At 45.0% G+C, this 27076-nt stretch overlaps 1 protein-coding gene across 1 annotated transcript in view; it reads right to left on the reverse strand.

Moving 5' to 3' along the window:
- Positions 1–27076, reverse strand: part of LOC140198724 (uncharacterized) — a 61705-nt gene that overhangs the window by 15238 nt on the left and 19391 nt on the right. Inside the window, 10 exon segments of the mRNA XM_072259739.1 lie at positions 694–921; positions 7109–7232; positions 13334–13426; positions 13916–14004; positions 14678–14743; positions 15761–15829; positions 21995–22123; positions 23813–23986; positions 24628–24858; positions 25771–25954. Of these exon segments, the coding sequence (XP_072115840.1) occupies positions 694–921; positions 7109–7232; positions 13334–13426; positions 13916–14004; positions 14678–14743; positions 15761–15829; positions 21995–22123; positions 23813–23986; positions 24628–24858; positions 25771–25954 (1387 nt within the window).

A 27076-nucleotide genomic window follows, 5' to 3' on the forward strand; every position in this document is an offset into this window, starting at 1 on the left:
TTCTTACTGTAACTTACAGTAATTTCTAATATATTGTAATGTACTGCTGCTGCAAAACGACAGACTTCACAACATGCACCAGTGCTAATAAACAACACACATAAAGGTTGCTGGTGAACGCAGCAGGTCAGGCAGCATCTCTAGGAAGAGGTACAGTTGACATTTCGGGCTGAGACCCTTCATCAGGACTGTCTTGAGTCCTGACGAAGGATCTCAGCCCGAAACGTCAACTGTACCTCTTTCTATAGATGCTGCCTGGCCTGCTGCGTTCACCAGCTACCTTTATGTGTGTTGCTTGAAATTCCAGCATCTGCAAACTTCCTCGGTTACCAGTGCTAATCAACCTGATTCTGATTCTGATACTGATTCTTTCTAGGGACTGCAATTTCTGAAGGATAAGCTAGTTTCAGAGGCAGAGAATTGAAACTGCCTTTGTCGGAACTGGACCACAATAAGATTACCACAACCTTACATCCATTAGGTTGTTGGAAAGAAATTAACTGATCACAAGAAGTTTGAAGACAGAATTCCCCCCCACCGCAAGAGATGGATTTTATTGGGTTACAGAAGGGGAGGGTTAATGTTCTTTGATTCTTTAAATCACTCATTAGATGAAAGCCATCCCTGAGACAAGATGCTCACTTGGTCCAACTCCAGATACACCCTGGGCTGTTGGTTTAGTCAGACACTTACCACGTGTCGTTTTCCTGGTACCCTGAGCGTGCTCCCTCTCGTACACTGAGTTGTAGTCAGTGTTGTGATGAGTGTGCTCAGCTGGACACGGATTTCCATTTTCCCCTCGCGCCATCTCCTCTGTGTCACCAAGGTCTTGTTGTCGTCGGTGGCCGACCTTCCCTCCTCCCTTGGCCCTTCTCTCGTCGTTGACCTTTGCTCCTCGGGCTGACTCGCTCACCGGTCCTCCTGTCAATTTAAGAAGTGTTAGGTGCTGGTCAATCAGAGTCACGAGTCACCTCTTTGAACTCTGACCCATCACTGGCTACTCAAGCTACTCTCCTACTGCCAGGTCAAAGTAACTGGTATTTACTTCCCCTGGTACTTAAAGGGAATTTGCTGCAAGTTTCCTCAATTGGTATAAAATAGGTGTAAATTGTCAAATTAACCAGAATCCTTCCTACAGACAATTCAGTCAGCCTCACCCAACATACCAGGTATACTGAACTTCCAAAGAACAGTACAGGACTAGACCCCTCTGACCACATTGTCCATGTGACCACTGACATTTTAAACTAATCCCATCAGCCTGCACGTAGAAACATAGAAACATAGAAAATAGGTGCAGGAGTAGGCCATTCGGCCCTTCGAGCCTGCACCGCCATTTATTATGATCATGGCTGATCATCCAACTCAGAACCCTGCACCAGCCTTCCCTCCATACCCCCTGACCCCCATAGCCACAAGGGCCATATCTAACTCCCTCTTAAATATAGCCAATGAACTGGCCTCAACTGTTTCCTGTGGCAGAGAATTCCACAGATTCACCACTCTCTGTGTGAAGAAGTTTTTCCTAATCTCAGTCCTAAAAGGCTTCCCCTCTATCCTCAAACTGTGACCCCTCGTTCTGGACTTCCCCAACATCGGGAACAATCTTCCTGCATCTAGCCTGTCCAATCCCTTTAGGATCTTATACGTTTCAATCAGATCCCCCCTCAATCTTCTAAATTCCAACGAGTACAAGCCCAGTTCATCCATTCTTTCTTCATATGAAAGTCCTGCCATCCTAGGAATCAATCTGGTGAACCTTCTCTGTACTCCCTCTATGGCAAGAATGTCTTTCCTCAGATTAGGGGACCAAAACTGCACACAATACTCCAGGTGTGGTCTCACCAAGGCCTTGTACAACTGCAGTAGTACCTCCCTGCTCCTGTACTCAAATCCTCTCGCTATAAATGCCAGCATACCATTCACCTTTTTCACCGCCTGCTGTAACTGCATGCCCACTTTCAATGACTGGTGTATAATGACACCCAGGTCACATTGCACCTCCCCTTTTCCTAATCGGCCACCATTCAGATAATAATCTGTTTTCCTATTTTTGCCACCAAAGTGGATAACTTCACATTTATCCACATTAAATTGCATCTGCCATGAATTTGCCCACTCACCCAACCTATCCAAGTCACCCTGCATCCTCCTCACAGCTAACACTGCCACCCAGCTTCGTGTCATCCGCAAGCTTGGAGATGCTGCATTTAATTCCCTCATCCAAGTCATTAATATATATTGTAAACAACTGGGGTCCCAGCACTGAGCCTTGCGGTACCCCACTAGTCACCGCCTGCCATTCTGAAAAGGTCCCGTTTATTCCCGCTCTTTGCTTCCTGTCTGCTAACCAACTCTCCACCCACACCAATACCTTACCCCCAATACCGTGTGCTTTAAGTTTGCACACTAATCTCCTGTGTGGGACCTTGTCAAAAGCCTTCCGAAAATCCAAATATACCACATCCACTGGTTCTCCCCTATCCACTCTACTAGTTACATCCTCAAAAAATTCTATGAGATTCGTCAGACATGATTTTCCTTTCACAAATCCATGCTGACTTTGTCCGATCATTTCACCGCTTTCCAAATGTGCTGTTATCACATCCTTGATAACTGACTCCAGCAGTTTCCCCACCACCGATGTTAGGCTAACCGGTCTATAATTCCCCGGTTTCTCTCTCCCTCCTTTTTTAAAAAGTGGAGTTACATTAGCCACCCTCCAATCCTCAGGAACTAGTCCAGAATCTAACGAGTTTTGAAAAATTATCACTAATGCATCCACTATTTCTTGGGCTACTTCCTTAAGCACCCTGGGATGCAGACCATCTGGCCCTGGGGATTTATCTGCCTTCAATCCCTTCAATTTACCTAACACCACTTCCCTACTAACATGTATTTCGCTCAGTTCCTCCATCTCACTGGACCCTCTGTCCCCTACTATTTCCGGAAGATTATTTATGTCCTCCTTAGTGAAGACAGAACCAAAGTAATTATTCAATTGGTCTGCCATGTCCTTGCTCCCCATAATCAATTCACCTGTTTCTGCCTGCAGGGGACCTACATTTGTCTTTACCAGTCTTTTCCTTTTTACATATCTATAAAAGCTTTTACAGTCCATTTTTATGTTGCCTGCCAGTTTTCTCTCATAATCTTTTTTCCCCTTCCTAATTAAGCCCTTTGTCCTCCTCTGCTGAACTCTGAATTTCTCCCAGTCCTCAGGTGAGCCACTTTCTCTGGCTAATTTGTATGCTGCTTCTTTGGAATTGATACTATCCCTAATTTCTCTTGTCAGCCACGGGTGCACTACCTTCCTTGATTTATTCTTTTGCCAAACTGGGATGAACATTTGTTGCAGTTCATCCATGCAACCTTTAAATGCTTGCCATTGCATATCCACCGTCAATCTTTTAAGTGTCATTTGCCAGTCTATCTTAGCTAATTCACGTCTCATACCTTCAAAGTTACCCCTCTTTAAGTTCAGAACCTTTGTTTCTGAATTAACTATGTCACTCTCCATCTTAATGAAGAATTCCACCATATTATGGTCACTCTTACCCAAGGGGCCTCTCATGACAAGATTGCTAATTAACCCTTCCTCATTGCTCAAAACCCAGTCCAGAATAGCCTGCTCTCTAGTCGGTTCCTCGACATGTTGGTTCAAAAAACCATCCCGCATACATTCCAAGAAATCCTCTTCCTCAGCACCTTTACCAATATGGTTCACCCAATCTACATGTAGATTGAAGTCACCCATTATAACTGCTGTTCCTTTATTGCACACATTTCTAATTTCCTGTTTAATACCATCTCCGACCTCACTACTACTGTTAGGTGGCCTGTACACAACTCCCACCAGCATCTTCTGCCCCTTAGTGTTACGCAGCTCTACCCATATCGATTCCACATCTTCCCGGCTTATGTCCTTCCTTTCTATTGCGTTAATCTCTTCTTTAACCAGCAACGCCACCCCACCTCCCCTTCCTTCATGTCTATCCCTCCTGAATATTGAATATCCCTGAACGTTGAGCTCCCATCCCTGGTCACCCTGGAGCCATGTCTCTGTGATCCCAACTATATCATAATCATTAATAACAATCTGCACTTTCAATTCATCCACCTTATTACGAATGCTCCTTGCATTGACACACAAAGCCTTCAGGCGCTCTTTTACAACTCTCTTAGCCCTTATACAATTATGCTGAAAAGTGGCCCTTTTTAATGCTTGCCCTGGATTTGTTGGCCTGCCACTTTTACTTTTCTCCATAGTACTTTTTGTTTCTACCCTCACTTTACACCCCTCTGCCTGTCTGCACTGGTTCCCATCCCCCTGTAGTGAACTAACCTCCTCACGCCTAGCCTCTTTAATTTGATTCCCACCCCCCAACCATTCTAGTTTAAAGTCACCTCAGTAGCCCCCGCTAATCTCCCTGCCAGGATATTGGTCCCCCTAGGATTCAAGTGCAACCCGTCCTTTTTGTACAGGTCACGCCTGCGCCAAAAGAGGTCCCAATGATCCAAAAACTTGAATCCCTGCCCCCTGCTCCAATCCCTCAGCCACGCATTTATCCTCCACCTCATCGCATTCCTACTCTCACTGTCGCGTGGCACAGGCAGTAATCCCGAGATTACTACCTTTGCGGTCCTTTTTCTCAACTCCCTTCCTAGCTCCCTATATTCTCCTTTCAGGACCTCATCCCTTTTCCTACCTATGTCATTGGTACCTATATGTACCACGACCTCTGGCTCCTCACCCTCCCACTTCAGGATATCTTGGACACGATCAGAAATATCCCGGACCCTGGCACCAGGGAGGCAAACTACCATCCGGGTCTCTGGACTGCATCCACAGAATCGCCTATCTGACCCCCTTACTATCGAGTCCCCTATCACAACTGCCCTCCTCTTCCTTGCCCTACCCTTCTGAGCTACAGGGCCGGACTCTGTGCCGGAGGCACAGCCACTGTCGCCTCCCCCGGGTAAGCTGTCCCTCCCAACAGTACTCAAACAGGAGTACCTGTTGTTAAGGGGCACAGCCACTGGGGTACTCTCTATTACCTGACTCTTCCCCTTCCCCCTCCTAACCGTGACCCACTTGTCTGCCTCCCGTGGCCCCGGCGTGACCACCTGCCTGCAACTCCTCTCTATCACCTCCTCACTCTCCCTGACCAGACGAAGGTCATAACTCTCAATTCTCTGCCTGTTCATGTGTCAGTCTAAGTGCCTGTTAAGTGTTGCTATCACCTCTGCTTTCACCACCTTCCAGGCATCTACCATTCTGTGAAACAATATTTGCCTCATAAATCTACTTTAACCATTACCCTCCACCAGCACCCCCACTCCCACACACCTTAAATCTCGCACTCTACTGTACCATGGCAAAAACACTTTGACCATCCACCCTATCTATGGCTCTCATGATTTTATATACTTTAATCCTGTCTCCCCTCTGCCTCCGATGTCCCAAAGAAACAGTCCGAACAGTCTCATTCCAGACTGCATCCTGGTAGACCTCTCCTGCACCCACTCCAAAGTCTCCACGTCTTTCCTGTAATGTCAAGTCAAGTCAAATTTATTCATAAAGCACATTTAAAAGCAACCCATGTTGACCAAAGTGCTGTACAAACCATAACAGGTAGCTGAAAATCACAAATACAAGAAACACAGATATAAACAACAAGGCACACAGCTTATAGGCACAAAATAAACAACACATGAGCCTAGGCACAAGCCAAAAATCAGCCACATCAGGAAGACTCAAACGCTAGTGAATAAAGGTAAGTTTACAGCCTGGACTTAAAAGAGTCAATGGAGGGGGCAGATCTGATAGGGAGGGGAACGCTGTTCCACAGTCTAGGAGCTGCAACAGCAAAGGCGTGGTCACCTCTGAACTTAAATTTAGATCGCGGGACAGCCAGGAGCCCCAAGTCAGCCGACCTGAGGGACCTGGAAGTAGAATAAGGGGTTAGAAGGTCTGCGATATAGGAGGGGGCCAGCCCATTTAGGGCTTTATAAACAAACAGGAGAACCTTAAAATCAATTCTAAACCATACTGGTAGCCAGTGGGGAGAGGCCAGGATAGTAATATGGTCCCTCTTCCGGGCACCTGTCAGGAGCCTGGCTGCGGCGTTCTGGACCAGTTGCAGACGGGACAGGGATGACTGACTAATCCCAGTATACAGGGAGTTGGAGTAGTCCACGCGGGAGGATATAAGGGCGTGGATGGCAATAGTACGAAGCTGGAAAAACTGGCTTTTACTACTGCATTAACTTGCTTGTCAAACTTAAAGGCGGAATCAAATATCACACCAAGGTTTTTGACATGGGGTTTGACAAGAGTGGACAGGTTACCTCGACTGTTGGTAATCACTTTGATGGAGTCAGGGGAGCCAAATAGGACAACTTCAGACTTGCCTTCATTCACCTGTAAGAAGTTTTGTGCCATCCAACACTTTATGTCCTCAAGGCAGCTCATGAGGCTAACAACATTTGACTGGTCGTTTGGTTTCAAGGGGAGATAAAGCTGTGTGTAGTCAGCATAACAATGGAAGGAAATGTCATGTTTTTGAATGATTCAGCCGAGGGGAAGCATGTATATAGAGAAAAGAATGGGACCTAGGATGGAACCTTGTGGGACCCCGCAGGAGAAACTAGCTGAGGGGAGAAGAGGAAAATTTGCCTATGTTGATGGAGAAGCTTCTATTTTTGAGGTAGGATGTGAACCAGTTCAAGGCAGTGCCATCAACACCAACCCCGTACTGGAGACGGTCTATTAAAATGGCATGATCCACAGTATCGAACGCTGTACTGAGGTCAGGAAGAATTAGGATGGCAGAGGCACCTAAGTTGGTAGAGAGGAGATCTTTGTACATTTCCAGCAGGGCAGACTCTGTGCTATGATAAGTCTTAAAACCTGACTGAAATCTTTCCAAGATGTTGTTTTGGTGTAAGCAGGGCAGCAATTGACTAAGAATAACCTTTTCGAGAACCTTTGACAGGAATGGAAGTTTAGAAATAGGTCTGTAGTTGCTAGGTAAGGTAGGGTCTAAGTTGGGTTTTTTCAGGAGGGGCTGGACCACGGCGCGCTTGAAGCAGGTTGGAACAGTACCAGTGGCCAGGGAGCTGTTGATAATAGAGAGGACGCTGGGATCAGCTATGTCAAAGACACCCTTCAGGAGGGCAGTGGGGACAATGCCAAGGGGGCAGGTTGCAGGTTTCATGGTGGAAACAATCTTTGTAAGGGAGGGTAGCGTGATGGGTTGGAAACAGTCCAGTTATGAGGAACAGACCGGTGAGACAGTTAGGTCACGGGTCAAGGGGGAAATGTTCATTCTAATGTCTTTAACTTTGCTAATGAAGAATTTTAAGAATTCTTCGCACTTAGCAGGGGACACAGCTAAACTAATACTGGGGGCGGGACAAATGACAGAATTTATGGTACTGAATAAGACCTTGGGATTATGAGAGTTGTTAGAAATTAGGTCAGAAAAGTATTTTGCTCTCGCAGACTTAACTGCATCCTGATATTTGTGAAGATTGTATCTCAAAATTTCAAAGGAAATTTGAAGCTTATCACACTTCCACTTTTGTTCGGATATTCTGCACTTCCTCCTCAGGGCTCTGGTGGTGTCATTAAGCCAAGGCAGACCTTTTGGCTTGGGCTTTTTGAATTTAAGGGGAGCAACAGTATTCAGAATAGAAGAGCAGGTGTATTAAATAAGGAAGAAAGTGCTGAGATGGGGAGAAAAAGCCTCAATAGTGCAGGTATTAGGAGCAGCTACAAGAGCCTCAGAGAACTTATTAGCAGTTGAAGAGTTAATGTAATGAGAGCAACGTACAGGAAGATGAAATTTAGAAGGGGAGAAAAGCAGAGAAGCATCAAACGTAACAGCACTATGATCCGACAGACACACATCAATTATTTCCACATTGCAGATCGGAAAAACCAGACGATAAGACCAGGTCAAGTGTATGGCCTAGCATGTGAGTGGGTCCGGTGATAAGCAAAGCAAGATTAAAAGACTCAAGTAGATGCATAAATTCACTTACAAGGGGCTTATGGGACAGCAAACATGAATATTAAAGTCACCAAGAATCAGAACCCGATCAAAGTTGGGCATAGAATTTGAGAGGAAGTCCGCAAATTGAGTGATAAAATCTTTATGTGTTATTAGTGGGCGATACACAACAGCAATAAAGAGGGGATGGACCAGGCCCACTTTAATTAATTGCACCTTGAAGCTGGGGAAATAATCAGAGTTCAGTAGACGGCAATTAAAATGTTTCTTAAACACAGCGGTTAGACCTCCTCCTTGTCCGGAGGGTCTAGGCGTGCTAAAAAAGTTACAGTCATCTGGACAGAGTCCAACAAGTGGAGCAAGCTCACCAGTGCTTAACCAGGTTTCCGTCACCAGTAAGAAATCCAATCCTTGGGCAGTGAAAACGTCATTGAGAATAAAAGTCTTATTGGATAAGGATCTCGCATTCATCAGAGCCATTTTGACTGAGATAGCAGTATAATCTGACAACGGCTCCCTCGCCAGAGAACTGTAGATACTCAAACGTGTAAAAACAGCAACATGACTTGCCAGCTTTTATACTCAGTGCTTTGACTGATGAAGATATACTGCACACCTTTTTTTAAACCATTCCTTCTACCTTGGGGTACAAGTTTAAAGTTCCCCGAAAATTGCCATTTTCAGATCTCTAAGGACTTGTAGCCAAGAGCCAACTGCGCATTAATGCTCCCAAGGGTTCTGCCAATTACTGTGTACTTCCCTTTCACATTTGACCTCCCAAAGTACAACACATCATATTATCTGATTTAAACTCCCTCCATTTGCCATTTCTCTGCCTGTATTTCCAAGTGATACAGATCCTGCTGAACACTTTGGCAACTTTCCTCTCAGTCCACAGTTCTGCCAATTTTGCTGTTGATCAGCAAGTTGATACTTTCATCTAAACCATTTATATATATCACAGACAGAAATCCCAGCAGAGATCCCTATGAAACACCACTGGTCATAGACCTCTGGGAAGAACAACACCCCTCTCCACTACTCTCCATATACTGTGGCCAAGGAAATGTTGAACACAATCTACTGAGTCTCTGTGGATCATACATATCTTAGTCCCTCATGGTAGGCTGATTCAGAAGATTGTGTTGTATTCCTTACTGGTATAAGTGAGTGCCAGGGCTTGGCTCTCTCAGCTCACTTATTAATGACTGCATTGCTCTATTGTTTAAAGTGGTCAGGCCATTAGTGCTCTGTTTGCATTCTAGGAGCTGTGGGGGAAGGCTCCTTCCAGGAACAGTGTGGGCTCCTTAAGGCTGATTTATACTTCTGCATAGTAGCCTATGCAGTTGTGAGCATTTATACTTGTGCATTGGTGTGTCTGCATCGCTCTGCAATTCACCGCCAAAACGCTAGTTGGCGGTGGGGTTTCTATGCCATTTTGTTGAGTTTCTTCGCCACTTTGTTGAGTTTCTTCGTGTTGAAACTCAACACGAAGAAACTCAAACTTCAAACAATGGCAACTGAAACTGAAGGAGGGTGAATTTTCTGTGCTTGTCCGGCCACTGAGAGACATGGAAGAGGAAATGCATTTCAAATACTTTTGGATGTCGGCAGGTAGATTTGACGATTTGGTTCATCGTCTCCAACCATTTATTTCACATCAGTGTATGCACAGTATACTCAGAGACTGGCAATCACCATTTGAGTTTTAGCTTCAGGTGGAAGACAACAGGCTGTAGCAGCTAGCTACAAACTGGCGTCAAGCACAGGTTCGTCCATAATTTCGGAGGTCTGTAAAGCTTTATGGAAAGCATTGCAGCCAGAGTTCCTTCCCTGCCCTTCAGTCACCCAATGGGAAGCTATCGCAGCGTAGGAGGAAATGCGATGCTACCAAGCGGACCAATCACAGTTGCGGTGTGTCACCGCAATGCGTAGTTACATTTTTGGGGAGGTGCGCGTCAGGCTACGGCATAGGGTACAGTGTAGGGTATGGCGTAGGGTACACAGCTACGCCGTACCTACGGCGTCGATTTGACGCAGAAGTATAAATTGGCCTTTGGACCTTCAGAGTAGATTCAAGGAGGGCGGTCCAGGAACAGGAAGTACTGGGGCTGGGGTACTTGGCGATTGTCAGACTGGCACTGAAACAAACTCTCTCATCCTTTGGTAATCAAAGAAACTGTATCATTGACCAGGCTTGAGGGCAACAACATACTCTGATTGCAAGCCAGTCAGTGCACCACCAGCAAATGCACTGGAGCAGTTATGATAGCACCTCCTGGACTCGTACAGGCTGTCCACAGTTACAAACCCCTACATATGATTGAGCTCCCATAACATTATTAAGTTTAAAAGACCAATATACGTACATACTGTACAATACACGTACATGCTGTACATGCATTCCCATGAACAGCAGAACTAGTTTCCTCCCTCTCTCCACTTTGAGTAATTTTACTTGTCAGTCTTTTGTGCACTGCTGTGGAGGTGTGATTACCATATTGAGCGTTTTTTGTGTAATTTTCTGATTTACGGACAAAATTGACCTGAGGACGTCTGTAAAAGGTACCCTGTTCGTAATATGGGGAGCAAACTGTACCTCCAACACAAAGGGAGCAGAAACATGAAAACCTACATCAGGTTCCTCTTCAAGACAGCACCCTCACAGATGAATACATATGGCCATTGCCTGGGCAAAGTCCAGGAGCAACGTACCTCATAGTACCCATGAGCATCAGGATAGCAGTGGTTCAAGGCAGCAGCTCAGCACCACCTCCTGAACAGGGAAGCAAATGCAGCTTTTGCTAGAAATGTCTACATTCCATGGGAAATCAATAAATCCCTGACCCAGATTTTGGATTCTTTCCCTCTTCCAGTATCAAGACCATCAAAACTTCCACTTGCAAAGTAACACTGGCAATTTAGGTTCCTTTCCAGGGTGCCAGCTTACTAATCAGTCTTTAAAAGAAAATTTACATTAACTAAGACCAGAGCTGCCTTGGTTAAGGAGAGGCATAGGACTATTTTCTGTGTTCTGGTCGCATGCCTCACTTCCACCAATAACACCCCAAGAACCCTACCTTCCACCAGAGCAGTCTTGCATATCCTCATCTCTCCAGAGCCCCTTTCCAGTTTCTCAGACTGTCCTCCACACCCTCGTACCAGCGTGAGGCAGTTAATTAAAGTCTACTGACAACCAGACCTCATGTGGACAATCCTCCCTTTAAACACTGCCATTCCCCCCCACCCCCACACCACCCCACCTCCCACAGGGAATGGTCCCATGATAATGCTAAAAGGGTAGGAGAAAATATGTGACAGAGGACAAATGACCTCTACCTTGCAGAAGCCAAATTGTAGCTCTCAGATACCTGCTCATCCCAATGTGGGAGATGTGACACAGGCTCCTTTACACCACCAGATACCTTCCAGGTGAAGCAACAATTCAAATGTCCTTCTTAAACTGTTGTGCTGCCCTCCACATCGGAGAAGGCAAACCTAAATTTCTCAACCGTTTTGCAGAACACCTTTGTTCAGTCCATAATGACTACCCTGAACTTTCAGTCACCAGGAACCTAAATGCTCTGTGCCATTCCCACGCTGACCTCTCAGATGTTTGACGTCCAACAGCTCCCCAACCTACAGTGCCCCAATGCAAGCTCAAGGAAGCAGGTCTCATCTTCTGTCTGGGCACAGCACTGCCTTTGGGCAAAATACAAACTGCTGGAGGAACTCAGCAGGTCAGGCACCCTCCATGGTGGGAAATGGACATTGACAGCTTGGATCGAGACCCTTCATCAAGACTGAAAGAGTATAGCCAGTAAAAAGAGTTGAAGGGAAGGAATGAGGCAAGCAAGAGGCGAGTCCAGGTGGGAGGAGGGAAATAGTAGAAATAATAACAGAGGCTCGGGGGTGATCAGTGGGGCAAGTAACAGGCTGCATATGATGGGATCTGATGGGAAAGAGAGCACAAAACAAAATTAGGTAGGAGGGAACAGTGGAGGAAGGGAACCAGTGGGAGGTGCAAGTGGGTGATGGCAGATGGAAAGAGTAAGGAAGGGGCAGAAACAAGGTGACTGGGGGCCAGGGAAAGTGGGGTTGGGGAGAGTGGGGTTTGATTCAGTGTAAGAGGAACTGGGGAGATCAGGAGAAGAAAGTAAAGGGACAGAGGAGGAGAAATTTACCTAAAACTGGAGAATTCAATGTTCATGCCCTGAGATTGTCAATGACCCAGGCAGAATATGAGCTGCAGTTTGCATTTGGCCTCACCCTGGCAATGGAGAGGCTGAAGACAAGCAGGCCAGTGGGGATGGGCTAGGGACAGCCCTTTGGACTCAATACTAAATACAATACATTCAGGTAAATATTCCATTTTCTCTTTTTCACTGTGCACAGATTGTTCTTAAACTAATTATTACCTGGGTTTGGACTCCATCACTGTAATTTTCTCTGTATTCTCCACCCACCGAACGTCTTTGCAACTTAAAATACACTCATTGTCTCACTTTTCCAGTTGTGATGAAGGGCTTTTGACCTGAAATGTTAGCTCTGCTCTTCTTCTAAAGGACTGCTGCGTGCTTCCAAAATTTTCTAATTTTGTTTTGGATTTCCTGCATCAGCAGTTTTCTTCCTCAGAAGGTGGTGAGCGCGTGGAATGAGCTGCTTCCAGAAGTGGTGGGTCCCAGTTTGATTGCACCTTTTACGAGAGGTTTGGATAAGTACAAGGATGGGATGGCTATAATCCAGGAGCAGGTCAGTGGGACTGGGCAGAATAACAGTTCAGCATAGACTAGATGAGCCGAAAGGCCTGTTTCTGTGCTGTAGTGGTCGATGACTTTATGACATTACCTGATCCTGTTTCTTTCTGCACCTGCAGAGGTCATTGGACAGTACAATGTTTTCAGTTTTTCCAAGTTCCTAGATTCCTTATCTCCAATTTCTCCCTGATCACAATCCAAGACACTTGTTAATTTCATCTCCCCGATCACAATCCAAGACACTTTCAGTGGAATTAGGAAAGCAGACCCCAGAAAATTTACACCTCAATATCTCAGTCTAACACTGACTGCAAACCCAGGACATTCTCTAGTACTTTCCATATTTCCATCTAAATCACTCTAAACATTAGCCCAGAAAATTTGCTGGCACACCTCCGCACCTCAGTCTAACTCACAGCAAGTGACAGCCCAGAAAACTTGCCAGAATACTCTCCATCTTTCCCAAGAAACTCACACATGCAATATCTCAGTCCAACTCATCCCAGAGCAAGCATCTCCCCAGTGCACTTCATGTATAAACGCTGGGTTGGATTGTACAAGACTGCAGTCAAGTAGGTGCATGCTGGCGTGCTTCTTACCCGAGGAGGTCCCGTCAGGCTGTGTCTGCCTCTTGTGTCTTCGCCTCAGAGCCTAAACAGAGATCAGAAATCGAATGAGATACAGAGGGCATTCAGTAGGCAGGTGGGAACATTTAGAACTGGGAAGAGTGAAGCACTCTCTATATTGCTACACCAAACAGATACAGCACGAGTCAGAGATAGAGAATCTTTATTTCATTTTAAAGATACAGCACAGTAACCTCCAGCCCAACTAGCCCACACCGCCCAATTTCACCCATGTGACCAATTAACCTACTAACCCGTACATCATTGGAGTGTGGGAGGAAACCAGAGCATGTGGAGGAAACCCACTTAGTCTAATAAAGCACCTTCTGGAATGACCCTGAGATATGCTGAAATGACATTAGTTTTTACCACTTACTCAACCGCTGCACAAGTTTGAAGCTGTTTCAAAGTAAATGCCTTTTTCACCCACAATATGCTCTGGGTGAAGAATACTCAGTGCATCCAGTAAAGCAGAATTACACCTTGCTTCCAGAATAACAGAATTGTCACTAACCTTCTGTGCTCGTCTTTGTTTCGAGGTGAGCTGGGTTGGTGTTTGCGATCGACTGGAGTCTCCATCCATCTCACAAAGAATGTCATTATCTGTAATAGAAAAGCAGATGAGTTCAAGGTAATGTTGCAACTCTATAAAATCCCAGTTGGAATATTGTGCTCGGTTCTGTTCACCTCATTATAGGAAGGATGTGGAGGCCTCAGAGGGAGTGCAGAGGATATTTACCAGGATGCTTCCTGGATTAGAGAACATGTCTTGTGAGGATAGGTTGAGTGAGCCAGGGCTTTTTCCTTTGGAGTGAAGGAGGATGACAGGTACTTGATACAGGTGTACAAGATGATAAGAGACATAGATCAAATGGAAAGCCAGAGACATTTTCTAGGGGTGGAATTGGCTAATACCAGTGGGGCATCATTTTAAAATGATTGGAGGGAAGTATAGAGGGATGTCAGAGGTAATTTCTTCACACAGAGAGTGGTGAGTGTGTGGAACATCCTGCCAGGGGTGATGGTAGAGGCAGATACCTTAGGGGCATTTAAGAAACTCCTAGATTGGCACATGATGATAGGGAAATGGAGTGCTATGCAGGAGGGAAGGGTTAGATTGATCTTAGAGTAGGTTAAAAGGTCAGCTCAACTTTGTGCCGAAGGGCCTGTACTGTGCTGTCAGGTTCTAACACTTGCGGTTATCTCACAGACTGCTCTGGCTGGAAAAAAACAATCCTGTCAAACATTGAAACAGACAGGTAGAATCACAAACCACCTGTACTAGACCAGACATCCTCCTCTTGACAGGAAATTCTTGTGGCGGGATCGGTCTCTAATCCCCCTAAACAAACAAATAGAATTATGGAACAATAACAGCAAGGTGCGTATAATTCTGCCCAATATTCCCATGCCGGCTGAAAGATGAGCCAAAAATACTGGAGTCACTCCGCAGGTCGATCATCATCTGTGACATCTCTTTGTAAGAGCTATCCAATTACCTCCACTCCCCGTCTCTTTCCCTACCCCTGACCCCACAATGTGTTTACCCATTTCCCATTAGAAGGGTGTTAGCTAATATATTCCCACTGTCCTTTCAGACAGCAAATTACAGATCATACAGCTCTTCATTAACATTTTCCCTGCATCTAAGCCAGGCATGTTGACTTTACTTGTACTTTGTTTAAAAAAGTAGGAATGTTTTCCTTTTCCCATCACTGCAGTTTTGTTGCAGAGTGGCCTGAACTAAATAGATACTTAGACAGGTTTACTTACAATTTTTTGCTGAGGTTAGGCAGTTAACTGGGAAACAGTCTGGGATATGTCCCACTGTGAATGAGCCTCTGATTTACACACAATACAGAACAATTCTGATAACTAACCTGGAGAAGTTGATATGTTTGGTCATTTAGGATTTTTGCATATGGTTATTTATATCAGAACAAGATAATGGAGCTAACACCATTCCAAGTCTTTAAAGGCAAAGGGATTCAAGTGAGGGATGATGTTTTTTTTCCACAGGAAACATCTCACACCAGCTTGGCAGCAGCTAGTTGTTTGCAAGAACACGACACTGGATGATACATTTTGAAATCCTCACAGATCTAGTGTACACATCAGTATTTGGATAGGAAACAGTTACAATAACAATATTATTTAGAAATGCTGTTATTTTTCAAGTGCATTTTTTAAAGATTGATATCATTTATTTTAATAGAGTTTCTAAAGTGCTTTGTTTATTTCAATCTGTATCAGTTACACTTTTCTCCTAATACTGTAGATATTTAAATCTGTCATCAGCTCTTGATTTAGTCTTTGCCTGAGCTATCAGTCTGTTCTGTTCGTTCATTCACTAACTCACCTTCCATCTGCTGGTTTGTAATTGATCGATTCTTCTTACCACCAAAGCCACGTAAGGGGGGCTTGCTTCCTGTCAACATAAAGCTGCTCGGAGTTAGTAAGGATGTACTGATCAGAGAAACCTGTTTCTACACCAGTCCAGATCTAGAGCTCCTCTGCATTCAGCTGGCTATCTGCTCCCGGATTTCAGGCTTAGGGTCAGGATTAAGCTCGAATACCAGTGAAAGCAGGAAGAGCAGGAGAACGGATGGCAGGTAGGTGAAAGGAAACCGGAAAGGTGAAAGAAAGGATTGGGAGTGAGAATAGAACCCAAACCCTGATGGGATCAGGTTTTTGTTGGATTAGGTACAACTCTGATGCTCTCTCCAAATTCATGGTTGACACTGCTGTTGCTGGACAAATCACAGGTGGCGTTAAGTCATAGGACACCTGGCTGAGTAGTTCCACATTGAAGTTTTCCTTCAACGTTAGTAAAACTAAAGAGCTGATTGTTGACTTTAGAGAGCAATAATGCTCCAGTCTACACTGGGGGATCAGTGGAGGTGAGAGTCAGCAGCTTTCAATTCCTGGGCATAAACAAATTGGTAACTTGTCCTGGGCCCAGCACATAAATGCAACCATAATGAAATTGCCACGTCTTTGGATTCTTAGGAGGTTAAGGAGGTTTGGTTTGTTACCAAACACCAACAAAGCTCTGCAGATGTATCGTTAGAAGTATCCTGACTGGTTGTATCATTGTCAGCAGACATCCCACCCTGCAAAAACTCATTTCAGGGAGGTAGCACCATCAATTTGCAGGAGACTCCCGGAAATTCCAGCAGAGGTGGGATGTCTACAATAGAGTAGCTCATTAGCAGCCAGCCAGCTAGTTTAAATAACGTTAGCTATGCTAATGAACGAATGACACCTGTTAAACTCACCTCAACATGTCTTTTACAGTCTTAACCCACCATGGGCAAAAGAAAAGTCACTGTTGCAAACAGTGCAGTGAGCAACACTGTCATTATTTTGACCCCTGTTAGGCAGGGGTACACTTTAGTGTAATCTGGGGTGACGTACGTTTTATATTTTCTTTTTATGGAACACTCTGCCATGGCGCTCTCTCTCTCGAGGTTGCTCGTGTGCTCTCTCACGCTCTCGCTTGCTTTCTCTCTCGCTCGCTTGCTGGCTCTTGCTCTCTCTCGCGCGTACTCTCTCTCTCGTAGTCGCCGCTCTCGTACTCTCGCTTGCTTTCTCTCACTCGCTTGCTATCAAAAAAATTGATTTCCGTGATATTGTATATAATTTGCGGGCATTATGGAGCCACTATTAATATGCGGGAGACCTGGAACTTCTGGGAGAGGTGGAATGTCTGTGTCAGATACAACAATTCGAATGCATAGGAACACAAGAAGCTGCAGAGAGTGGTAGACACACCACAACACGCAACAGGCACGTCCCTCCCAGCCATCGGTAATATCTGCAGGAGGCGCTGCCTCAAGATGACAACGTCCGTCAAAGATCCCCACTATCCTGGCCATGCCATCTTCTCACAGCTTCCATCAAGCAGGAGGTACAGAATCCTGAAGTCCCAGGTTCAAGACAGCTGCTTCCCTTCAACCATCCAGTTCTTGAACCAACCAGCAAAACCTTAATCACTACCACTTGGCAATACTATAAACATTTTGATCACTTTGCACTGAAATTGACTTTTTTTATCCAACTATATTCTTCCTTGTAAAATTTATGCACATATATGATGCTATGTAGAGAGGATGTTTCCTCTGGTGGGGGCATCCAGAACTAGAGGGCACAGCCTCAAAATTGAGGGGGTGACCATTTAGAACAGAGGTAAGGAAGAATTTTTTTAGGCAGAGAGTAGTAAATCTGTGGCATGCTCTGCCACAGACTGCGGTCCATGCATATATTTAAGGTGGAAGTTGACAAGTTTCCTGATTGGTCAGGGCATCAAAGGATATGGCAAGAAGGCAGGTGTGTGGGGTTGAGTGGGATCCAGGATTAGCCATGGTGGAATGGCGGAGCAGACTCGATGGGCTGAATGGCCTAATTCTATGGTCTTACGTGCCTATGAAGCTGCTGCAGTTCAGTTTTTCATTGCACCTGTGCATACATGTGCTTGTAAATAAATTTAACTTGGAGGCTCAGCTGTCAATGACCTGTCACCAATATCTGGTCTGCATGACAGAGGAAGTGCATAGAGGTTTTGGGAGAGCAGGAGGGTGATTGGGCGGGTGAGGAGAGGGAATGATGTACAGGGAGTGGCAGAGATGGAGAGAAGGGGTGGGGAAAAGAGTAGAAGTGGGATGGACAAAAATGGTAGGAGAAGGGGCAGAGGAATGGGATGGTTAGTAACAGAGAGCGGTAAACAAAGAGTAGTTGAGCTAGGAGGCTGAGCTAAAAGACAGAAGATTAATGATGGGTTGAGGGAGCAGATGCCAGTGGTGACGGTGATCAACTATCACCATTCTCAGAGATCCACACTAAACGTGTTAGTGCTCACATTCTGCTGATTTACTTTAATCACCTGGTCGAAGTTATGTAAGCCATCTCATTTTGATGTGTAATTTTATGCTGCTGCCATACATTATTATATGACTTTTCAATTCATAACCACATTTCTTAAAGGTCAAAAAGCTCCCCCGTACGAGGTGGGATGAAAACACGACTGGCAGAAAATGTTGGAGGCATTCAGCAGGTCAGGTAACATTTGTTGAAAGGGAAGCATCAATATTTCAGGTCAAGGATCTCATCAGAACTGAGAAATTGAGTTTTAAGCTACAGAGATAGGGAGGGGTGAAGAAGGTATATCTGTGATAGGATGCAAGCCAATGTTGTCATGGTAAGAATTATTTTAGACTAGGGGGTCCATGGACCCCTTGCTTAATGGTATTGATCCATGCCATAAAAGAGGCTGGGAACTCCTGCTTTAGACACTGGCATCTTGAGGTGAAAGAGGAGTAAATTCAAAACTGAAATACCCAGCAACAGCTGCAGTTAGATTAAAATAAAAGATGCTTTTCTGAAATTGCTAAATACAATATTGAGTGCCAAGAGCTAAGATTGCATTGGGCATCACTGTTCAAATTAAGGAAGTCAGAGACAGAGTGAGATGGAGAATTAAAGAGACAGGAGGTTGAATGTTCAGAATTGTCCATGAGGTATTCTACAAATTGCTTTTGACTTCCCTTAAACAGAGGGGACCAGGGCCTGAGAATCAAATATAGGCCATTAAATTTTGGAGTAATGCAGGTGAATTGCTGCTTCACCTGGATGTAGTATCTGGGAACCCAAATGCTGAGAGAAATAGATAGAAGAAAAAGTGTTACACCCCCTTTATTGTCTGTGAAGAAGAATGGTTGGTAAAGATGGAAGAACCTATTGGGGAGTAGTGGAAAGTGAGGTTCCTTTGCAATACTGGACGAAAATGGAGAACGTCTGATGACGGAATTCCGTTTGAAGGTGAGGGAATTTACAGAGACTGTCCCGTTGAATGTGTAGGCTGGTGGGGTGGAAAGCGAGAGCATTAGTAGGAACCCAAACTTAATCTAGCGGAGAGGGGGAGGTGGGTGAGTGCAGATGTGCAGAAAATGAAGGTTGACAGTCTTTTTAACTGCGTAGGATGGGGAGGCACAACTACAGTAAAAGGAAGATGCCTCAGCGCACTGATGAGGAAGGTCTTATCTTCAGAACAGATGCAACGCAAGCAGGACCAGAAGAATGAATGGAGCTCTTTCTAGAAGCAAAATGGGAAGGCAAGTAATCAGGATAGCTGTAGCTGTGCTGGTTGGCGGACATATATGGATATTACTCCCAACAGAGAGGTAGAGATGATAAGAAGGGGAAGAGTTCAAAGTGAGCCCTGTGAAAGTTGACAACGTACAGTAATTGACAGCACAGGTAGTGATCTTTTGACTTGTACTAATGCAGGAAACAGCACTGATACCATCATCAACGAATGGAAATACTGCTGAGGGAGTGGGCCTGAAGAGGACCCAACAATGACCTCTTCACATACCCAACACGGTTATGGGCTTGGCTCTGAGTCAGGTGGGCTCCCAGGCTTGGAGGAAACTAACAGAGTTGGAAGAGAAGCTGTTTAATGTGGGAATGAATTCAACTAGGCAAATGAGGGTGGTGGTGAAAAGGAACAGGTTGGGCTCTGTCCAAGGAATGAATCAAAGACCCCCAGACCAGAAACGATGAAGAGTATCAGAGATGACATGGGTGTAAGGGATTGGGTAAAAGAGAGAAAGAATAGAGTCAGGGTGTGAAGAAATATACTCTGTGGGCAGGAATTAAAGGATCCATCAGGTTGACCTGCTTGGGAATCTTGGGGAGGAGCAAGTATCAGGTTTTCCAGAGCAAGGGAATCAAGAGGCTAGAGATGTGGTGGGAAAATCTCTGAGAAAATGAAGTCAGTGACTAAATGGGAGATGATGTGCTGATTTTCAGCAGTGGGGCCATGCTCCAGAGTGAGGTACGATAAGGTAACTGAGAGCTGAGGTTTAGCCTAATACCACTACTCCATTCCCAAGTAACAGTGGGATAGGTCTGTATGAAGCAGAGTGCTGCAAGTTCAGAGTGGAGAAGCACAAAGTAAAGGCAATGGAACAACTGAGCCGGCCACTGTCACATTGGCAGTAGATGGCAGTAATGTAGAGACAGTAAGGCACCACAAAGAGGTACCATGCAGATCAGGGGTTGTGGAAATGGCAGAATGGGGGAAAGACTCATGTCAACAGAAAGACTCAACACTATAAAGGGCGTGAAGTTCATTGAGATGGGGGAGGAAGCTGAGGCATCCACTGAGGACCGGTTATTGGGAATCATTGTGGGGAATATTACAAGGAATTATGATAGAATGGCAAGTGGTTGTTTTGAGGAGCAGAATTGATGAGGGTAGAGGAGAAAGCCCCAGGAGCATATTAGAATTCAGCAGCAGTTGAAATTTGGGATCTTTGAAGTATCAGAATTCAATTGAATAGTATGAACATAATTGATTGGAGCATCAAAGTTTTAAAATAAATTGTTGTCTTATTGTTGTCCAGGGTGCTGCATCAGCAAGTTTGCGGCACTGGAAGCTCATGGCAGGCAGAGTTTCTCCCTTCTACCGTCTGCGTGAGATGATGGGACTTTCGAGAGACTTTTGAGTCTTTTTTTCACCATGCCCATGGTCTGTTCTTATCAAATTACGGTATTGCTTTGCACTGTTGTAACTATATGTTATAATTATGTGGCTTTTGTCAGTTTTTTTAGTCTTGGTTTGTCTTGTGTTTCTGTGATATCATTCTGGAGGAACATTGTGTTGTTTTGTAATGCATGCATTACTAAATGACAATAGAAGTGGACTGCGTGTCCTCATAATCTAATCTAATCTAATGTGCACAAATGGGTTGGTAGACTCCATAATAGCAAACATATGGACCGTGGGTGGGGGTTGGGATGAGCTGAAATAGTCCATGATGGGTACAGCATAATGGGCTATGGAAGGAATTCAAATGAGATATTTAAATCTACCAGGGAGAACAGATAAACTGATTTATTATTGTCACTTGTACCAAGGTACAGTGAAAGACTGACTTGTATACCATCCATACAGATCATTTTGTTACAAAAGTGCTTTGAGGGGAAAATAATAACAGAATAAAGCGTTACTGTGGTAAACCATATATATATGTTGTAATTGGGTTACCTGTCTGGACACGCCTCTCTGCTGACTGCCCCTGTGGCTCCTCCCACAGAGCCCTGAATAAAGGCGATTGTGCCACTGCTCCTCCTGTCTATCCAGGGCAGATACTCAGCATGGTGGAGGTCACATTTTACTGCTAATAAAAGCCTTTCAGTATTTACTCTACTTCCAGTCTTTTGGAGTTATTGATAGTGCATCAGTTACAGTTACAGAGAAAGTGCAGTGCAGGCAGTCAATAAGGTGCAAAGGTCATGGCAAGGTGGACAGTGAGGTCAGGAGTCTACCTTATCCTACAAGGGAACTGTTAAATAGTGTCACAGCAGAGTGAGCAGATTGTCTTAGGATCATATCTGAAAAATGACATCCCAACAGTGAAATGTGTGAGTAGCTGCTCCTATTCTGTGGTTATGTGAGTAAAGCTGTAAATGTACAACATGGAATGAGGAGCAAGTAGGTCCTTTCACATCTCCTTCCACAAGGCAAGGACACAAAAGGCACAGAGAGCGACCAGCATTCCCACACCTCTGCTCCACGGGAGTGACTGACCTTTCGGATGAGAGGAGCTGCTCAGGAAGTTGCCAGCAGGACCTCGAACCGGGTCTAGCATGGAGAGTCGAACAATGTCGCCATCAGGAGCCATAATAAGGCAACCCACCGAAATATCTTTGTGAACCTCTGGAGAAAGAAAGAGAAAACTAATCTCTTGCTACCTTTAAATAACCAGTGCAAAAGGACAGCACCACACCTGCCATTCAAGGCATATCAAGACCAAAATGACATTGGAGTCCCACACACCATAGTCACTTTTAACATCAAAATACAACTGGACTGTTTCACTAACACCCAGTGTTAGGCAGGACATCAGCAGGTGTTACTATAGGGCGTTAATAAATTAAATGAGTGGAAAAAAACTGTAACAATTACCGTTTACACAGATATCAAGCTCTTGGGACCTACAGAAGACTTCCTTGGGCAGAGAAACACAATTCTGAGCAGATAGACTCAGAATATTAAAAAAAAACTTAAAATACTGATGGATTTCTTTTTCTTTTACTGAAAAAGGGTTGAAATACAAATTGGGGGAAGTAACATCAAATTTCCAAAGCTCTGGTTAGACACTGTCACACAACAGGCACTGGGACTGTTAAAACTATTGCTGAGGATGCAAGCCATTGGAGAATGTTAAAACTGAAATGGGTAAAGTTTCGTTGACCAAGAGCATTGAACAATGTTGAGGGGAGACTGGCAAACAAGCAAATGGTTGGAATAATATGACAGTCTGCACACTCTCCTGTTCCAGCACTTTCCCCTTCTTATACTGATGTATAGAAGTGTAGGGAAGTGTATAGTCATGCAGTTTGACAGGAAGAATAAAGGTGCAACACATATTAAAGTTGCTGGTGAACGCAGCAGGCCAGGCAGCATCTCTAGGAAGAGGTTCAGTCTTCCTAGAGATGCTGCCTGGCCTGCTGCATTCACCAGCAACTTTAATGTGTGTTGCTTGAATTTCCAGCATCTGCAGAATTCCTGTTGTTTGCGAGAATAAAGGTGCAGACTACTTTCTAAACAGGGAGAAAATTCAGAAATCAGAGGTGTAAAGGGACTTGGGAATCCTCGTGCAGGATTCCCTAAACGTTAACTTGCAGGCTGAGGTTGGTGAGGAAGGCAAATACAATGTTAGCGTTCATTTCAAGAGGATTAGAATGTAAAAGCGAGGATGTAATGCTGAGGCTTTGGTCAGACCGCAGCTGGAGTATTGTGAGCAGTTTTGGGTCCCTTTTGTAAAGAAAGGATGTGCTGACATTAGAAATACAGAAGGTGCAGGGAATTGATCCTGAGAATGAAAGGGTTAATGATTGAGGAGCATTTGATGGCTCTGGGCCTGTACTCACTGGTGTTTGGAAGAATAAAGTGAGATCTCATCGAAACATACTGAAAGGCACAGATAGAGTGAATGTGGAGAGGATGTTTCCTGTAGTTGGGGAGTCTAGGACCAGAGGTCACAGCTGCAGAATGAAAGGTCATCCCTTTAGAACAGAGATAAGGAGGAATTTCGTCAGCCAGAGGGCATTGAACCTCTGGAATTCGTTGTCAGAGACGGCTGCGGAGGCCAAGTCATTGGGTATACCTAGAGCAGAGATTGATAGGTTCTTGATTATTAAGGGAATCACAGATTAAGGGGAGAAGGCAGGAGAATGGGATTGAGAGGGATAATAAATCACCCATGACGGAATGGTGGGGCAGACATAGTGGGCTGAATAGCCTAATCTGCTCCATTGTCTTATGGTGTCTAGCCTTACCCCTCAGTTCCCTCGACACAGTACCTCGAACAATTTCTGCAGCGGAAGCCATAGCTTGACTTACTCCTCAGTTTCCCCGGCACAGTGCCTCGAACAATTTCTGCAGTGGAAGTCTTAGTTCGACAGGCTTTGCGCCTGAAGCACGCCATGCTGCTTTGCTTTCCTGGACCTGTTGTGCCTTGAATTGGAGGCAGCATCTGGAGGACTGGACCTTCTCTCAGGCCCTGAACCACATTCTCTAGGTGGGAGGAGAAGGAGATGATGACAGACAGCAAGCAGAAAGCAGACCATAAATTATCACAAACTGAAAATGTCAAGGAATAGATTAGAAACCTATCCAGCTTTCTCATTTTCCACACCTTGCAATTTTAATCTAAGCCTCCAAGCTATGAGGACAGTAATTACCTGTGATACCTGTGAAATAGGAAGATTGCTTCTTAGTGATATTCAGGGACTGGTTACTTATTAATATTGGGCCTGAAGCAGGGTAGGCTAAAGAACCCCAAGGTAATAGATAAAAATCTATCATCAAGTTGCACTCTGTGGAAGGGAGGGTCTTCATGTAGAACTCCACACTGAGATAGACAGAGGCTCCTCACAGAACTCCACAGTGGGGCAGACTGAGGCTCCTCACAGAACTCCACAGTGGGGCAGACTGAGGCTCCTCACAGAACTCCACAGTGGGGCAGACTGAGGCTCCTCCCAGAGCTCCACAGTGGGGCAGACTGAGGCTCCTCACAGAACTCCACAGTGGGGCAGACTGAGGCTCCTCCCAGAGCTCCACAGTGGGGCAGACCGAGGCTCCTCACAGAACTCCACAGTGGGGCAGACTGAGGCTCCTCCCAGAGCTCCACAATTGCAAATCAATAAATCTCTCACCTTCCAACAGAACGTCATTTTCCTCTGCCTTTTTCTCCAGAAACCCAACTGTCCTTTCCTCAGTCTTGCTTGGGCTGGATATCTGTGGTAAAAATCCAGCCTCTTGCCCATCCAGGCCAGACCTCGTCTCAGTACCAATGGGACACTTCACATAGAGTTGATCCTCCTTATCCACTCTTTCCACTTTGGGAAGTCCTTCGCTAATAGAACACTGTGGGTTTTCTTCATGTTCTTAAGGGCGATATGGCATAAAGAGAAACATATTGAAACCAGAGTGCAAAGGAGACTATTCAGCATGTCACAAGTTTGTCATTACTACCCGGAGACCCACTCTCCCTGTTCTTTCCTAATATCCATCTGTGTTCTCCTGGGAGAGGGGAAGTATTGGGAGGTTGAGTTGCGATGCAGTGATCAAGTGGCCTTGGAGTTAGAGCTGATGTCAGGGTGGTGAGTAGGACAGAGAGCTACAGCAAGCAGGAGTTAAGATGGGGAAAAAAAGACAAAAAAAACTCCAGTGAATTTGAGTCTCAGGTGGGGCAGGGGTTGGGATTGGAAATGGGAAAAGGATTTGAAATGGGACAGGAGATTTGATGTGTGGAATTGGGAATGGGTCATTGATGGGCTGGAGAATGGGACGGGTGGAATCCTTGAGATGCAGCAGAAGTTTTTGTTGTGGGGGACTTTTGATGGTAGTAATTAGGATGTGGGTTGGCTTGGAATGGGGCAGCAGTTTTGATTAGGAGCTTGGGGTGGAGGCATTGGTGGGGATGTGATGGTAGTGGATGAGATAGAGAATGGATTGAAATAGGGTGAGTGGCTTGGGTAGGATAGGTAGTGGTTAAAATGAGAAGGTTAAGATGATAATGTGGAGTTGAGAAAGGGGAATTTTTTTTCATTCAGAGAGCAGTAGGATTTAAGACTTACTGCCTGAAAGGGAGGCAGAGGCTGAAATACTTATTGCATGTAAAAAAGTACTTCACGTATACTAGAAATCATGACTTGCCAAGATTACCAACACACAGAGGTGAACATAGGCTGGGAATTTGGATGGGTGGGGGTCTGGTGGTTGGGTTACCAATAATATGGAGTTTGCAGTTATAGTTGTCATCTCCTACATCCTGCAGACATCACCTGCTCCTCTACCTGCCAGCTCATCAGAGAGATCTCCAGCACACTGATTTTGAGAAGCATCATCTGCCAGTGGGGGCAGCAACAACTGCTACTCACGTTGTGCTTCCTCTGGTTTTGTTCTGCCCTCTCGCCACCCAGTGCGCTGAGCAGCTGCAACAGGACGTCTCCTCTTCACTGGCAGTCTCAGCGGTTCTGGCTAGAACACATCAGAAATAAATATTGATTAAAGGCACAGGAAGATGAATAAACCCACACATGTAATCTGTGAACTGACTAACACATGCGCCCCAAAGAGACCAACACACCACCTCAACAGGACAAGACAACATACCCAGACAACATGCTAACACATACAGTCCTAAAGAACTACACAGATACCATAACAAAATAACACACATGGGCAATAGGCTAATGTACCAATACACTCCACACCTCATAACTGCACTGACACAGTCACTGTCCTACTGTGTTTTCATATACCCTGCAGCTACTTAGAAGAGTTTCTCTTGCCAAGAATCACTTTGTCATTTTATCAATTTCTGTTGGAGTCATCTTTTGTACAGATACTCCTGCACCTAGTGTCACTTTGTGTACATATAATCAGTCCACGTACAAGCGAATCTTGGAACCTCAATCAATACATTGCGTTTTACAGATTACTTTTATATTTATATTTATTGTGGTTTTTATACTTGTATTTTTTTTATGCTGCATAGGATCTGAAGTATCAATCATTTTGTTTGCTTTTACACTCATTACTGAAGAATGACAACAATCTTGAATCTTGAATGTAATCCAACACTCACACTCGATCAGCACACCCTACAACATACATCTGTTAGGGCTTTGTCAAGCACCTCTGCTCCATCTGCCAAAAGCAGAATTTTCCACTGGCCAGCCATTTTAATTCCTATCCCCATTCCCATACTGACATATCAGTCCATGGCCTCCTCTTTTGTCATGATGAGGCCGCTCTCAGGGTGGAGGTCTTTCTAGGTAGCCTCCAACTCACGGCATGAACATTGATTTCTCCTTTCAGTAATATTTTTCCTTCCCTTTATCTCTTCCTCTATTCCCCACTCTGGCCTCTTACCATTTTCTCCTCACCTGCCTATCACCTCTACCTGGTGCCCCTTTTTCCCTTTCTCTCTATCCAATCAGATTGCTTCTTCTCCAGCCCTTTATTTTTCCCAGCCACCTGGCTTCACCTATCAACTTCTAGCCAGCCCTCCATCTCGCCCCCAACTTCTTATTCTGGCATCTTCCCCCTTCCTTCCCAATCTCAGCCCGAAACATTTCCATAGATGCTGCCTGACCC

The sequence above is a fragment of the Mobula birostris genome, chromosome 6 (genome assembly GCF_030028105.1).
Source record: "Mobula birostris isolate sMobBir1 chromosome 6, sMobBir1.hap1, whole genome shotgun sequence".
In the NCBI taxonomy this organism is placed as follows: domain Eukaryota; kingdom Metazoa; phylum Chordata; class Chondrichthyes; order Myliobatiformes; family Myliobatidae; genus Mobula; species Mobula birostris.